The sequence below is a fragment of the Lycorma delicatula genome, chromosome 5, assembly GCF_047948215.1.
Source record: "Lycorma delicatula isolate Av1 chromosome 5, ASM4794821v1, whole genome shotgun sequence".
Lineage (NCBI taxonomy): Eukaryota > Metazoa > Arthropoda > Insecta > Hemiptera > Fulgoridae > Lycorma > Lycorma delicatula.
The window spans coordinates 141,186,691-141,204,729 of NC_134459.1; the positions used below are offsets into that span (position 1 = coordinate 141,186,691).

The window sequence follows — 18,039 nt, forward strand, 5'->3', positions numbered from 1 at the left end:
ACCATGATTATAAGGTCGGATAAAACTAGTACTTCACGATAAAAAATTAATAATTGTATAAAAGAGAATGAATTCATGAAGATGAAAGACCCTACGAATAAATATTTAAAAATGTAAAAACATTGATAAGCAAATATAGAAATTTATTCAACTATAACAGATTGACATACCACAGCAGACTATCCGTTCATTATCATTAGGAATATATGCCAACAAAACAATTTTGAATTTGATAATAAATATTATTCCCAGGAGGATTCTTTACCTATGTGTATGCCACTGTTTACCATTATATCAGAAATATATCTACAGAACCTTGAGAGGATCAATTTACACGATATATTACAAACTCATAATGTTCTTTTACGGGTGAGGTATGTAGATGACATACTCGTGATATTTACCTCTAACATAAAATTAGGATCGCTATTAATATTGGACAAGCTAAATTTACTGATAGTAAATTCTAATTTACTATGGAAGCTATATCCTTATTCCGATGAATCAGTCTAAAAAATTCGGTAAGAAATATATTTTATACAGTTGTATAAGTGAACACATATAGGTTAGTGAAAGTTTATAATAAAGAGAAATATACATTGCATATAAACCAGTGAATAACATTTCAAGAAAATTCTTTAGTTGTTCAACTTAAGCAGCATATATAAGAATAAATGCACAGACTGTGATGCCATATAAGTTGATAAACTGATAGATCATTCAAAGTCAGATTCTCGGAACATCTGAGGGCATTTAAGAATAATAAAAAATGGTTTTCGAATATGACTGATCACATGATTTCAAATGGATTTAGTGAAAATCTTGAAATATTGGAAATTTGTAACATTAACAACTGAAATATGTGGAAAAATATTATATTTATAAATACAAAAATTTCAATTTCGTGAGCCACCAAATGAATTATGAACAGGATGATCTATTTAAGTTGATTTTTAACATCTGTTTTAACATCTTATCAACAATTTTTGTCTCAGCCTTGGTGACCAAATACTTCAATGTTTTGTTTTATTATTACTATATATACATAAATATTTAACATGAATGTATGAGAGAAATTATTCGTTAAAATGGGTTTTTAATGAAGATATCACTATGAATTATAGATACAATTCGACAAAAGTTATGAAGAAGAATAATAAAATAAAAAACGAACAGATAAAATACAAAAATCGATAATATTTTCGAAAGTATTATATTTCCAAAATTTACGTAGTTCAGTTTCAAGCATATAGAATTCCAAAGCAAAGATAAAGGAGAAAAATGTCATATATAATTTTAAAAAAAAGTTCTAAATTTGCTGATGAAAGATGCAATACAAATTGAAAAGAATATTAATGATATTTTTAAAGAGATAAATACCTTAAAGGGTAGTTTACCTACACGATTATATGAATTTTATAATTTGGGAAGAACACAAATGCGAGAATAGTTTAAAATTATAAAAAAAATTAAAAAATTCAACCGCTTAAGAAATTTGTACAGCAAACCTAATGTCGCTAATAGAACGAAAAATAGGTAAAAAAATTTATCAACATTACCAGTTCCTGAATATGTAATTAAAAGTTTATCGTTATGACCTAAATTTGCAGTACCACTAATATTAAATAATCACGAGCGAGACACAGTTACACACAAATCATTGCCAACAAAAAATTTTGTTATAAATATTGAAAACGCCATTAGAAATGTTGACAGTGAGGAAGAGAAATATAAAATACATAATAACGTTTGCAAGGCAATTCAAATATGTAAAAGCAATTCTAAGACATATTATAATAAAATCGAAATGATAGTATACAATAACAATACAGTAAATGCGGAAGCAGAAAAAATAATGTAAAATACCGTCGTAAAAAATTCAACATCTTCAGGCAGATATCTAACTTTCCTATCAACACAATGAATATCACATAAAAAATCAGTAGCAAAGAATCTTGCAAACAGAGTAATAAAACTTACAAACCCCAGAAGATAGACCAGAATATATAAAAAAGCAAAAGGTATGTTAATAAATAATAACCGGAAAATATCATAAATAAAAATTTAAAAATACAATTCATGAACCCTATAAATAATATATGTCCAACTATCTTAATAAAAATAATAAGAGTGAGATTACAATATTATACATTACAATATGTCACAGATTTGTCAGAAAAGACAAAAGGATTTCTCAACAAGCCAACATAGTATACAGCATTCCACGTAATGAAGATAAAATATTGTTTTCTAGGATGGGTAGATCAGTCAATTTCTTACTATGTAAGAGAATTTTGTATGATGTATGTATGAATGTATATTGTCACCTGAGGAAGCTTAGGAAATTCTAAGTGAATCGTTGCATATAAGTTTATATAGTAGATTGGTTAACCCAAGAGATGAATAAAGACAATATTTGTAAATAGAAATGTCTTGTTATTTTGTGAGATTAGATTTTGATGTTTTCAATTGACGACAACCTCTCGCCGAAACCTTAACAATTTTATTGTTTTGGGAGTTGGATAATCTATTTATAAATGATAAATATCAAAATATCACATTATTTTAATATAAATAAATGAAATTATTCATGTAAATTGTATTAACCCACTTAGCTGCCCTCACCGCTATTAATAATATTAGGATAAATAAATCCTAATAAAAGTAGGATTTGCAAGAACTGCGGTAAGAGCCGGGTGATTCGGTTGCCTTTTAAGACGAGCAAAATAAGATGCTGAAAGTTGGTCATGTCTATCCCAAAGTGATGGTTCACCAAAATTAACAAGTATGCTAGTGACAGGGCTTGATCTAAAACTAAAAGCCCCTGAAGCAAGACGAAAAGAAGCATGATGTACAGCATCTATCATTTTACAACTGTTTATGATTAACCACCTCAATTTTTTCATTTACAAACTACCAATTGTCACATTTTGATAATCATTTCTAAATTATATTACATTTGAATTAAATTTGAATTATATACCCATAGTTTTTTGTAAGAAAAAAATAGACCCATAACAATAATGATGTGGTGTGACCAGGTGTGGTGGGGAGGAGGAATCCACCCTAATATTTTTTTGGCTTTTTTTAATTTATAAACATGAAAGTTTTTGTAAAAAATAATTTAATAAGATATAAAAGATAATTTTATTCTTAATTCCTATGTAAAAGATTTTTTAACTTAAAATAAATATTTCTTTGGTCAATTTTCCAAAATTGTCTTTTTCCTCATTTTTAATGTTACATTAACTAAGTAAAGTTAATTTATAGAAGTCAAAATGTAGTTTGTAACACAATTTTAATAAATTTATTAATGTTGTTAAAGGTGAATTAGCAAATTGATTCTAAATATTATCAAGATTCTAAATATTATTAAGATTCATCATTAAGTTGAATTAAAAATTAAATATATATGTCTTGCTTGTAATATACATGTATCAAATCAATAATAGATGTAGGTGACTCGACACCTATTACTCCAATAAAACACAAATTACTCCTCAAAAAAAGCCTTTCTTGAGAATAACATTAACATTTTTGTGAGCCTATTTCGGGAGGTTGCAATACAGATTTTCACCCAAATGGTTTAGTTATATTACCCATCAGGATTCTTTATACAATAAAAAAATTCCATTCCATATTCTTAAATACAACCTATAAAAATAGTTAATTGTAATAAGATAAATCTATAGAGTAAGCTTACCAAAAAGGAAGTGGTTTCTTGTTATTTTAAAAATTAAATTAATATGTTGTAAAATGAATTGAAAATTACCTTTTTTGAGGTAGATTAAAAATATCTTATTTTCACAATTTCATTTCCTTTGGATCTTCTATCTACATTAGGGTCTTTTAAGATAATATTAAAAATATGACTTGTTCAGGATTTAAGTGGTATGCTTATTGTCAAAACAATTTTGGTTACTAGTACAGTTGCATGCAAATTAATCCAAATACAGGGAATTTTTTGTTTATTTCTGTTGCTACACTGCTTGATCACACCCATTCTTTAAGATGTCTGTCTAATGTAAAGTGATTGTTCTTTGGTTATTTAGCAATTTTCATGTTAGAAATAGTGTTTTTGAAAGTTTAATTAATTTATTACAAAATTTTATCTTCATATTGTTAGTTCTGTACATCAAATATATAATAATGGACATAACTATAAGAAATCATTCAAAAACTAAAACTGTTTCTCTTTCTGAACATATCAGTATGACAGAATGACAAATAGCTTCTGAGTGTGGTGTTGGAATAAGGAGAGTGAATGCTAAAAAGAATTTAAAGTAACTGGTTCTTTTTACCTCAAAAGAAAGGTAAATGTAATTGTAAAGGAAAAACTACCCTTAACCAGGATCGGTATTACTGAGAAAAAGTGAACTTAATCCAAAATTATCTGCTGTGGGCTTAAATCAAAAATTAGTAGCCAATGGAACAGAATTACATATGATAATTGTTGACAGTGACTTCTTGAAACTGGACAGAAAGCTTGTCAGCCAGCTAAAAAGGAGTTTGTTAACACCAGCAATTTGCAAAAAAGGCTCTTATGGGTCAAAGCAAATGCTAATTGGACCAAAGACGACTGGAAAAATCTTATATATTCTGAGTCACATTATTATGTTCAGGACCAAAGATACTTTTCTAGCAAGTGGAACCATCAGATGAAAATATAGCACCGGCTCATATCAAAAAATCGGTATAAAATCCCCAGAAAAATATTTCAGGGTTGTTTCACATATGCATGCTCTTGTTCATTACTTCCACTAGATTGTATATTGAAAAGTGATTGATATATCAAGATTCTGAAGGAAAGGGTTTCCTACAACTTCAAAACAAATTTCCATAAGTCAACAGTGTTCCAATAAGACCTGGTGCCATCCCATACTGGCAAAAAAGTAGAAAGATTTTTCAAAGAGCATTACATTCCTTAAACCCAAATTGAAAATCTTTGAGCAATAATAAAAAAAACAGCTCTCAAAAATAAACTGTACCATTAAAACAATGATACCAGTGTGGTTTCATGATAAAGAAATCAACAAAATGTGTATTACACTTGAATTGTTGCCAAATTATGTACATGAGGTGATTAAGAGTAAATAAGAGGGCATATTAATTACTAGATATTCACAAATTGTACAAGCATGACTTTTTATCTAATAAAGTTACTTTTCATTCCTGTAACCTTCATCAGTGATGTCACTGAAAAGATTTTAATAACAGCATTTCTTAGGCTGATTAGTCAACAAAACTTATCAGTTGTGTTAATTTTAATCACTGAACTATTAGTACAATATCCAGTGATTTTAATCACTGATTTTTAAGTACAAATAAGTTAACAAAAACGTTGAAATTTAGATTAAATTGTTCGAAGTTACAAGGTGTCCCATATAAAACGCAACCCAACCTTATACTGGTATAAGAGTTTTTGCTGTTTTTAAGAGCGCATCTTAAAAATAGCAACTGCAATTATTATTTTTAACAGATAGTAAATTTAAAAATTTTTGAGGGCACTAGAAAATGTTTGATTCTAAATGTGGGTGGTCAGTGAAAAAGTATGAAAATCAATGGTTTAAAGTAATATCTGATTAACTACTCTAAATTTATAATACATTTTAAAATTTCAAAATTTTTTAAATGTTTAATTGTTTCAAAATATTATTGTATTAAGTAACATTTAACTAAATTTTAAAATTAGATCAGTTGACAAGCCATTCAATTTGTAATAGTGATTGCAAATTATTAATTACTGTGAAGGCTGTTATTAGTGTTTGGGCAATAAATTCCAACACTAACTTTTTGAAGTTTGTTATTGCATGTAATTTTGAAGGTAATATAAAATAAATAAAAAAATAAAAAAAAATACTGCAGGGCCATATTACTGCAGGGCATATATTATTTTATTACTACCACAACTTTACCGGTTTTGTAAATTTGATCGCTTACAATTAAAAAATGAAGGCATTTATTGAGAAATGATTTTTGCAATCGTCTTTTTCGTAAAATTTTTCATGTATCATTAAAATTTGTTACTTATTTTCAAAAAAAAAACCTGTATTTTGTGATGTAGCACCGATTAAGGTTTCCTTTGATCCATCCAGATAAATGCTAGGCAATTCCTTTCTATATCAATGGATTTACAAACCTACCCATTCTTGATGTAACAATGTAATATACCACTTCACTTTCCCTAGTTATCCAGGAATTCAGAGTGATGAATTGTGAGTGAAGAATTCATTTAAGAATAAATTGTTAATAGTAAACTGTGTTAGTAAATTGTTAAAAATAACACTATAATATTATTTATTAATTTATGAACTAATCCTCATGCTTGTTATTCATGGAAATCCCATTTCCATGAATAACAGTTGTCTCACATCTGGTTACCTACAAAATTTATAGTTACAGCATAATACACACATGTAAATTAACAGTAGATAAACGCTAATTGATTATAGTATGCATTATTTTTAATTCTACTATTTTAAAATGTTTCTTTTAAACTGATACTTACTCAACCGTTTTTAAAGGTTCATTGAAATTAATTTTTCCTGGTTGTTGAAACAGCAAGAAAATATAACGATGCAGACCTAAAAAAGATGCAGCAAAAATTAAATTAATTTTGACTCAACATAAATCATTAACAACATTATTTTAATTTAATAGCATAATACATTAAGCAATTTAAAAATTTATTATAAAAAATTATTGCATACATACTTTGTTAGTAGTAGATAAATATATTTTTATTATTTGAACACAAATAGAAATAAAATAATTATTTTTATAATAATCAAAATATTAAATCTAAATAAAGTAAATGAAACAAGCTTTAAATTATTATATTTTTATTTTAAAACATTCATTAATGTATTGTAAGAAGCGCTGGAGTAATGTGCTAAATAATTTAACAGCGTAGAAAAATAAAATTAATAGCTCATATTAAAGCCAGAAAAGAGCTGCATAACTTTCCCAATCAAGGCAGGAAATTTTGAAGTACAAAGTAAAAATTAATTAAAAAGATCATATCCTACTCTGAGTAAAATATTTTATAAGAACCACGGGGACAGTATCACACCACCCCCTTGACCTATTGTAACCAAAGTTAAATGACATCAATAATTCTTATTCAGAAATCATCACAAAAAATTTATAAAAATTGATCTCGTCTGAAGTAAAACAATTACTGATAAAAAAGCACAAAAATTTAGGCTTATTATCCTCAACCCCTTAATGAAGTTGCCCAAATATACAACCAAAGTGATATACTATTTTATTGGAGCCATCTAATTAGTTCCATAATGCAACTTTTGATTCTATAAATGTCAAAAAGAAAAAATGTTGTCTCCACTCCTTTAAGGAGTTTGAATAAAGCCAAACACCATCAGAAAGAATCTTAGCTATCCAAGAGGCATTAAATTATGTAAAAAGATTTGCCTACCCTTTGAGTAATGGGACCTATAAGATCCATATCGCCCTGTTCACTTAACTGACATGACCAAAATAAAATGGCATCAATTTCCCATACACTGAAATCATCGAGCCAAATTTAACTCAAATTAGTCGATCTAGTCTCCAGATAAAAAAAAAAAACAGGCCAGCACATATGTTTTAAATAAAATTAAAAATTTAATTTAATTTAAATTAAATTTTTATTTTATAATTATAAAACAATTTAAATTAGGGTGTAAAGGATTCTATTTTAATAAAAAATAAAAGTTAATCATTATAAGAAGATTATCACTCAAAAGCTAATTATTTATTCACTTTGCTTCGTATGATTATATCAATTTACACAATATCATATCAAATTGATTACAATATCATATCAAATTGAGTTTTATATCAATTTAAGTTTGTGCTACAATACCATTTACAAATATGATATTTTATACACAATATAATAAGGCAGAAAGAAAAGGAACAAAAGCATTTGAAATATGATGTTACAGAAAGATACTGAAAACTAAATATTTCAAAAAAATTTGAAGTGAAGACACTTTAGGGCAAAAGAGAGAAAAGAAATTGTAGTAGAATTTTGTAAAGAGAAATCTAAGTTGATACTATTAAGACATCCAGACTTAGTAAATATGGTAATAAAGGATGGGGGGTGTAGTTAATGGTAATTAGGGATACAAAGAAGGTAAAAATTTTTCAGAAAAAGCAAAGAATAGACCATATAAAACAGGTACTAAGGATGCTGTAAATATGTTGAGCTTAAAATAATAACACTAAAAGAAAGGAATAGCGAATAGCACTAAAATGTCATATTCATGATGATTAAAAAAGAAACACAATATTTACATGTCAGCCAAACTGGAGCCATTCTAAATAATATAAGAAATTCATTCAATATTCTAGTGCATCCGAAACACAAATGGTGCAAATTATGAATTTTTATGACAATCAGCACTGAAGAGCAATGTGTCAGTCAAGGCAATGTATAAAATCAGTCGAATGACTGATGATTAAAATTGATCCAAATTTTTATGCTAGTAAAATAAATTTGATTAGAGCTTAGAGTTGGTCCTTTTGTTAAACCAAAAAAAAATTTGGGCTTATTTAATCAAGCAGTTAATGTTTTACATAATATAGAGTGTATCAAAGAGAATGACCCCAATTTCAAAAATCATACTTTTACTTGCATCATTGAAATTGCATGTCCCAGAGTTTCAAATATCAGCTACCAGACTGCAATACTAGATCTCAAACATATGCTAACCTCAGTAGTAAACAAACGGCATCTACACAACAGAAAACATTTTGTGTTATACAATTTAACAAGAGAGCGTCCATAATAACAGTTCAGCGTGTGGTTTGACAGTATTTCAGGATCAATCCATCATCAGCTAAGATCATTCACTGCTGATATAAACAATTTAAAGAGTTAGGGTGACTATGTAAAAGGAAGAGTCCAGGATGACCACTACTTCAGAAGAAATTTACAACAAATTCAACATACTTTTCAGTGAAGCCTGAAAAAGTCTTCTTGTCATGGTAGCTGAGAATTTGCAATCCTTCGTATGACTGTTTGGTGTGTGTGAAGATGAAGCTAGTACTGAGCCATACCAATTTCAACCAATTCAAGCGCTTCGTGTAAGCGACAAAATAATACATAAAATATTTGTTTGATATGTTCTCAGTTGATATGGAAGATAATAAGTTTTTACCACAGTTAGTTTTTAAATTTAAGCAATACAATTTCATGTCACAATATACACATTTGGGGACTTGAAAATCCACACAAGAATATACAACAGGAAAAAGATTTACCAAAAGCCAGTGTTTTTTTTTTGTGCAGTATTGTTAAAAATTTATGGCCCTTACTTTTTTGAAGGCACAAAGTTACAAGGCATTTTTATCTCAAGATGCTGTAGGACTGACTTTTCCATAACTAAATGAAGATTCTGAAGAATTCATTTTTCAGAAATATGGGGCTCCACCACATCAGCAAAACCAAGTTTGTCAGTTTCTAAATGAAACATTGCCTTGACGCTAGATAAGGTGTACATAAGTCAAGACTTGGGCCCCAGGATCCCCAAACATTACTCCTTGTGACTTTTTTCCAGGGATAAGTAAAACAAAGTTACATGTTCCACCAATACTTGCTGATAAGGATGAGGTGAAAACCAGGATCATAAATGCAGTAATTTCTATATCAGAAGACAGTTGCAACACATTGCATCAGAATTCAGCCTTTGTCTTGATATTAAACCAGCAGTGGAAGGGTATTGAAATTTTTAACATTTTTGAAATATTATATAATTTTTTTTGTAATTTTAATACACTTTTATTATGAAATATGTCAGTTTGAAATCAGGTCTTTTTAATACTCATGCATAATTAAATCCATTTTGACAAACAAGAACAATATAAACAGAGTAATGCTTTCAGAAGTTATTTATCAGACAATATAAAGTATGTTGAATAAAATATAGCATGATAACAAAATTTTGTTTGTTATATAAATTTCAGTTTAAGCTATTTTATTAGCAATAACGCCTGATCTTGCATGATAGTTTAACTATGTTCTGGCCAGTCCATGCTAGCATCGCAAAGTGCATTGTTGTGAAAAACGTTTACTATACAAATTGATTTAGAGAATGGGAGGTGTTACAATCCAATTTATTCAAGTTTTATAAGTTTTCTGTGCTAAACAGAAAAAAAATCGTTGTACTGGTTTTATGCAAAATGTTAACATTTTACCTAAAAAGCAGAGCGAACAAGGGCATGAAATGGTGTTGTACATAAGAAATAACTGTTAAGAGATAGAGGTGAAGTGTAGTAAAAGAAAGTGTCATGAAAATGTGTAGTTGCATACTAATATATGGTGAACTAATGTTTTGTTTTCACTTCAGTAAAAAACTTTGAGGCATAGAATCATTATTTGTTTTTCTTTTAAAACAAAATTTTCCACTACTATCAGGTTGCCTAAAACTAAAAAATTGTTCTTAAAGTGAAGTGTGGTGGTGGGTAGCAAACAGAATTCCTGTTATAAAAATAGTGATGGACAACTAATGGAACTTAACTGAAATTTTTAAAAAACCTGTAAAATGAAGAACTGACGTACCTGTTCCTTTTGCCGGGCTGGGCCCAACATATTCAGTTAGATGCTCTCCCTCATGTACTTTCATTCCAGGTATGTTAACAACAAGCCAGTGTTGCCACTCTCTAAATCTAGGATTATCCCGACATGGAGCATCTGGATCTGCAAAAAGAAATCACTAGATTTAAATTTACTGTAAGACCAAACAAAGGCTCTCTTATTGTCTTTTTCTCCAAAAGTTAACATCTCTTTGCTTGTATATGTAACAAATTTTTGTATTACATTTTATTTGTTAAACTTATATTTTTGCTTGCAAATAATTTTTGAGAAATCTAAATTTTCTTGTAAAAAAAAGAATTATATTATTTTATTTTATTTTCCAAGCATAAACCCTATTAACATATACTGTATATTAATGAATACTGTACTTTAAGTATTAAATTACTGAATTTAATTACTATTAAACAATTTTTGAGCTGGAGGAGGGGGTCCATAATGATGCATTAGAAGAAGTGGTTATGATGCACTGGCCGAAGGGGAGTTATACCCACACATATGAGAGGATGGAAAGTTGCTTTGCTGTGAGAGAATATGATTTGGCAGTGGTTCTTGACCTTGAGTTGAAGGGGGCCTTTGCGACTGCTCCATTTAGAATGGTCCTTGAGGTTAGAATTCATATGATGGAGAGTCAGCTGACGGACGAGTAGCTATTAGCATTTACAGCTTCTACCAAGGTTCTTTTGGGAAAGAGTATTGAGGGAACAGAAACAATATTTATCCTTGTTGTGGATCGCTTGATTGATGGAACAGGGCTAGAAGACAGTAGACTTGCTCCAGAAGATCCAAGGCAGTAGGCATGGGGTACAGGTGGCTTGGAGGAAGACTGAAAGACTAAAGAAAATCTGTATACATGACATTAGTGTTAACCTCGGGGAAGGAGGTTGTTGAAGCAGTACTGGGACACATACCCCTGGAGGAGGAATACAAGAATTACCTAAGGATGAGGCCTGCATATTCTGGCACCCAGGTTGGTGCCGAACTCCCAAGCAGAGACATTACTAAAAAAGGGCTGACTCCTGGTGGAATGGATTTCCTTTTGGGTGTCCTTAGCATGGATGAGGAGAGATGCTACAAATGCTGGGATGTGGAACATATAGCAGCCAAATATTGGGGCCCTGATCGGTCCTGATGTTGCTTCAAATGTGGCAAAGAGAGGCACTTTAAGGCCGGCTGCAGGGAGCCAATGATCTGCAAGAAGTGTGGTACAGAGGGCCACAGATTTGGAAGCCTGAAACGCAGATCATGAAAATTCTGTAGTTGAACATGAATAGTTGGACTTGAACCCACCGGGTTGGTCTAGTGGTGAACGCGTCTTACCAAATCAGCTGATTTGGAAGTCGAGAGTTCCAGCGTTCAAGTCCTAGTAAAGCCAGATATTTACACGGATTTGAATACTAGATTGTGGATACCGGTGTTCTTTGATGGTTGGGTTTCAATTAACCACACATCTCAGGAATGGTCGAACTGAGAATGTACAAGACTACACTTCATTTACACTCATTACATATCATCCTCATTCATCCTCTGAAGAATTATCTTAACGGTAGTTACCAGAGGCTAAACAGGAAAAGAAAAGTTGAACATGAACAGGTGTCGCCAGACCCATGACTTGCTTGGGCCAAGGCCAGAGAAAGGGAAGGAGACTTGTTTTTAGTATCTGAGTCCAATCATTGTGTGAGTGTGGACAGTAGGAGATATAAAAATTCTGACTGCGCTTGTGCGATCACGACGGTTACTGGTTGGCTGGTTGTTATCAACTGGGGTGAAGGAAGAGGATTTGTATGGGTAGTAGTGGCTGGGACTTCTTACTTCAGCTGCTATTTCTCCCCCTGGAAGATTTTTCTGAGATGACTGAGGGTTTAGCCTTTGAAGTGAGGAACAGGAAGCCCAGTGATTATTGAGGGAGACTTTAATGACAAATCTCAAAAACTAGGCAGAGATGACAAATGAGAGGCAGATGTGCGCCGGCCTCCGTGCCGCGAGTGGTAGCGTCTCGGCCTTTCATCCGGATGTCCCGGGTTCGCATCCCGGTCAGGCATGGCATTTTCACTCACGCTACAAATCATTCATTTCATCTTCTGAGGCAATATCTAACTGTGGACCCGGAGGTTAAACAAAAAAAAAGGGGTTGCTGGGTGCGGGCACACATAAGCTCTAAATAGCATCTAGCCGTGCGAGTCCGAGACTCCCCCACTTGGGGGGGGGGGGGGGGTAGGTAAATGGTATTTCTCCCCAACATCGATAAAAAAAAAGAAAAAATATTGTTGACAGAGACGATGGCCTCCCTTGGCATGGTGTATGTGAACGAGTACGGAGTACACTACACACGTTCCACAGGGGAGGCTTGGAGACTACGCTGCACCTGACATTTGTCAGCGAGAGCTGTGTTGGCACTGTACAGTAGCGTGTGCTGGATAAGGTCGTACAGAGGAACAGTGGCCTCGAGGAGGTCACCCAGAGTGTATAAGGCATTGGCAAATGAGGGAATCGCAGTACCCACAATTCGGAGGATCTTCCTGCAGAAAGTGGAGGGATTGGATATGGTTGACCTTTATTCGTTACAAGAGACCATTACTGCTATTTGTAGAGGTCCTTAGTGCGCGTAACGGCCGGGCAGGAAGCCGGAAGGTGTACTGGTGGAACCCAGTAATTGAAGAATTAAGGAGGAGGTATCTAAAGTTACTGAGGGTACTAACGCAAGGAAGGAAGTGAGGTGACCCTGCGGTTAATGATAACGCGACACTTATGCTGAAACAAACTAAGAGGGACCTCAAGAGAGCTATTACCAGTTCTAAAAAGGATAAATGGCGGGAATTATGTGCCAAGCTGGATGAAGAGCCGTTCAGTTAGGCATATAAGATAGTTATGGGTAGGTTTGGGAGGGCTCTTCCAAGACTACCCAAGGAACAGATGATGGTATTTCTTCGGGAGGGAGATCTTCCCGCGTGAGATGAATTAGGATCGACGAAAGATCGCGGCTGTGGAGATCCCGAAGTTTATTGTCGAGGAACTGAAGCAGTCTGTGAACCGACTCAGAAGGGCCGTGCAACGAGAGGGTGATCCCGATTGGCGTGCGGCCCTAACTGCAGATTACTGCAGAGCGAGGATTAAGTACTTTCATAGCATTAGGTCCTCCAAGCGTAATTCCTGGCGCTCCTTCGTTCAGGGCAAGGGAATAGAAACCCTTAGGGTGTTGTATATAGAGCCCTTGGACATAAACGCAGGAAAGATGTCCTCTTGTCAACCCGCGAGGGTGTAGTAATTGATAAGAAACGTGTCCTTAATATTTTGCTGAATGGTTTGCTCCCGGATGACACTATGGTGGGTGAGGTTTCATACCACGGCGTGTCAGGCGGGAATTCGCGATTTTCGAGACCGACTTACAATCATCTACTGAGGCGGAGGTGCGTCAGGTGATCTGTAGCAGCATGGCACGGCACAAGGCCGTTTCCACTGAGCGTTTCCACTGGTCCTTAATCCTCTAACTAGAATATATAGTAGGTTGCTCTTTGCCGGCCACTTTTCGGCATGTTGGAAGCGTGAGACTTGATGTTGTTGTTCAAAGGTGGCGACAAAGATCCTACTGCTAGTTCTTCTTACTGTCTTGTCTTACCCATGATTGGCAAGGTTTTTGAGAAGGTCCTATATTTCCGTATTAATGTTAGATTGGCCACTGATAATTTGCTAATGGACAACCAGTATGGCTTCCGACCGGGCAAGAGCACTGAGAATGCCATATTAAAGGTGATGGATATTGCTTCCTCTAGTCCATGTAAATATGTATTAGGGATTTTTCTGGAGATATCCGGGGCATTTAGCAACTTTATTGGCACTTTGCCCTGTTTCAGATGCAGAAGCGTAAGTGCACACGAAATGAACTAGAAGTGCTCTCAAGTTATTTCAGCCATCGGACCGTTTCCCTGCGTGATGGCGGCTCGGGGGTTCGTAAGATCTTAACTAAAGGTGCTCTCAGGGTAGTGTTCTGATTCCCCTTCTTGTGATCACATAATTAGATTCGATGTTGCGTTTAGGGTGGCCATGTGGTTGTCGTGTCGTCGCTTATGCTGACGACGCGCTGCTACTGATTGAAGGGGATTTGCGTAACGAGGTAGAATTCCGAGCTCTTCGTGCTTGTGAGACACTCCAACTGCGAAGTCCCCAACATAAGGTGATTTTCAGCTCGGAGAAAACCACAATGACGTTGCATAAGGGCCGACTGACTGCTTCCCGCCGAATCCGGGTTCGGATGGCTGGTCACCCCATTTGGTACATCACGACTAAAAAATACCTGGGTGTTATCCTTGATGAGAATTTTCGATTTAAGGAACATTACAGTATGTAGCAAAAAAGACCGCTGATGCTTTTTATGGAATCTAATAGTCATTCGTCCCGATTAGGGGTTGAATTAGCCATGCGTATCCTTTAAAAAGGTGTCAGCGACGCTATTATGCTGTATGCTGCGCCTGTCTGGGCTCATCGTATGACTTTTAGGTATTGCACGGACATTTTTCTGCGGGCCCACCTCTTGCTGGCTGTTATAGGCGGTTACAGAACAGTCTCGCGGGAGGCAGTCTGTATTATAGCCGGAGTCAAACCAATAGATATCTTGGCTAATGAGCTTAAGGAATGCTAAATTTCCAAGGTAAATAACCTATTGACGTCAGAACGAAAGCAGGAGATTGAAGACCGGGGACCTTGGCCCCGGTGTTCAATCTTGGCAGGTCAAGTGGAACGAATCCCTTACAGGTCGCTACACGCATGGTATATTTCTATAGTGTCTAATTTAGATGCGATTAGATGGGTCTCCTCCAATCGGTATATCACACAGTTTCTCTCCGGGCACGGTGCCTTTCGGGCGAGTTTGGCTAGGTTTCGTTTGATGGATTCGAGGTAATGCCTGGATTGCGGGATTGATGATACAGTGGACCACGTCCTCTACGTCTGTCCCCGATATGAGGTCGAAGTTCACAAGCTGTTAGGTAACTAGAGAATACATTCCTTTCTGAATTTCCGTACAAACTGGATGATCCGCGAGGAATGGTCTGTAGTGGCTGGTTTTCTCCGCACCCTTGCGATGTGTAGGTATGCAGAGGGAGTGTAGTCGAGGTATTTGATCGTAGTAGGATCCCGGGTGGCTAGAGTTCCGGCCTAGGCATTGAATTGGTTGGAAGTAGGCGCATTGGCATCGTGCTACGGTTCTATTGGTATTGTTTGATTCAATTTGGGGCTTCTGCTGGCGGGGTGTGGTAGTCCGTGCAACCGGGGGCGTGGCTTTGTTCCACCGGTGGCGGTCCTGATCGTGACTTGGTAATGCCGCGCGAGACTCCATGACGGGACGGGGTGGGGGTGTGGGCTTTGTCCCCAGCTCCTGCACAGACCGGAATGAGGTTACGTTCCCCTTGTTAGGTGACTTAATTTGGTCGACTTATTTGGGTGTAGGTCTGAATTTCTATGTTGCGTAAAACATAATTTTGGTTTGTATGAGTGTAGCACTGATTTAACTTTAAACTCGTTCGTTTTCTTGAGGCATTCACAGTCACGAACGAACGGTGTTGTCAAATCTGTACTAGGCGCGGGGTTCGCGCTTCCGCGGTTTCAGTTGGTTAGTTTGAGGAAATCATGTTAGGTTCATGTGAATATGTCTGTTTGAGGCCTACGTGAAGGCGAAATTTGATATGTATTTACTGATGCAAATGTCTGCCGAGGCATTTACATCGGTGGCATCCCGACCAAGGCCTGGCTGATGACTGTGATATGTAATCAGTCAGAGAGTCTAAAGATGACCTCCGGTAAATCCCCTCAGGGCTTGGAACGGAGGGGGTGGTCTCGCGATCGGTAACGTCACAAGGTTTTCCCTCTACGGGGCTGGGATTTCGAGGAACTAGATTATGCAGTTTCCAGGCTCAGACCTAACAAAAGTCCAGGGCCGGATGGAGTTACAACTGAAGTTTTGAAAATAATGGTTGCGGCATCTCCTCTTGACGTTCTTGAACACGTATAACCAGGCCTTATATAGTAAAGTGCTGGAAAGCCTCCATACTCATCATAGTACCGAAAGAAGCGGGTGGATTATCGATCGATTGCTCTTATCAACACGGTTGGGATGGTCTTTGCGCCCCTCTTGGTCAGGAGGCTGGATCTCGACTTGGAACGGAGTGGTGGGCTGTCCGAGAAGCAATTCAGCTTCAGGAAGGCAGGACCACCGTGGATACAATAGCAAGGTTTTGGAGATCGTGAATGAGGCGGCATCTGGCATGAGGCACACTAGAGAGATCCTAGTGTGATCATGGTTGATGTGGAGAATGAATTCAACAGTATTGCATTGAAGGCTATTGTCGGCCAATTGATAGACAGGAAGGTGTCTCCCTACCTGATCAGAATGATCTAGGAATACCTGACAAGTAGGGAGATGGGAATCATCACTGAGGAGAGCGAGGAGGTCGTCCTGCCTCCTGCAGGAGGCAAAAAAAAAAAAAAAAAAAATTTTTTTTTTTTTTTTTTTTTTTTTTCTGGAGAGAGGAGTGCCCCACCCAGGGGTCAATTCTGAGCCCCTTATTATGGAATTTTGCTTATGACGGCTTCCTCGATGTTATTGTCCCTTCTGAGGTGCAAGTGCTCGCTTATGCGGACGACTTAGCCGTAGCGGTGACAGGAAAGAACACGTAAGGGATTAAGCTCCGGGCCAAAAGAACTGTGGCAACTGTTTTGGAATGGATGAAGGCAGGAGGGCTTAAAGTCTCTAGGTACAAGACTCAAATGCTCCAGATGACAGGCAGGCGGCGCATTCCGGCATTCTCTGTTGCATTGGAGGGCGTTGACGTAACTCCCTCGAGAGCCAGTTATCTCGGTGTATCGCTTGACAGGACGAGGGGGTTCACTGAGCACATTGCTGAAGTAGGCAAGAAAGCTAAAAGGATGTCGTCTGCGTCACTAGGCTGATGAGGAATGTTGGTAGCCCCCATGCTTCTAGGAGATGAGTGATTGCTGCCATGATAGTTTCGGCTATTTTATAAGCGGAGCCGGTGTGGTTCCGGGGGTTGAGGATGCAGCGCAATAGAAATAAGTTGCACAGTATTTACCGTAGATTGGCACTGCAAGTGGCTCAGGCATACCGATCGGTATCGCTGGAGGCTGTGCTTGTAATAACTGGTATGCTGTCTATCTATTTGTTGGTGGAGGAGCGATACAGGTGAGAAGAGGTCGCGAAGGCCAGGAGTGGCCTGATCCGAAAGTGGCAAAAGAGATGGGGCGGTGCAACTACATGCAAGTAGACGTGCAGATTAAAACCGTGTATTATGACCGGCTGTACAGGAGACACGGGGAGGTGAAATTTTGGACGGCCCAATGGCTTACGGGACATGGGTCGTTCAACGTCCACCTCCACTTCAGAAAGAGGCAGAAGTCTCCGAAATGTCAGTACTCCAATGAGTTGGATGTAG

General features: G+C 35.8%; 1 protein-coding gene across 1 annotated transcript in view; it reads right to left on the reverse strand.

Moving 5' to 3' along the window:
• The window catches only part of LOC142325753 (protein D3-like), a 55,198-nt gene that overhangs the window by 17,756 nt on the left and 19,403 nt on the right, over positions 1-18,039 (reverse strand). Inside the window, exons 3-4 of the mRNA XM_075367783.1 lie at positions 10,565-10,702; positions 6,509-6,584 (exon numbers count right to left, since the gene is read on the reverse strand). Of these exons, the coding sequence (XP_075223898.1) occupies positions 6,509-6,584; positions 10,565-10,702 (214 nt within the window). The remainder of the gene's footprint in view (positions 1-6,508; positions 6,585-10,564; positions 10,703-18,039) is intronic.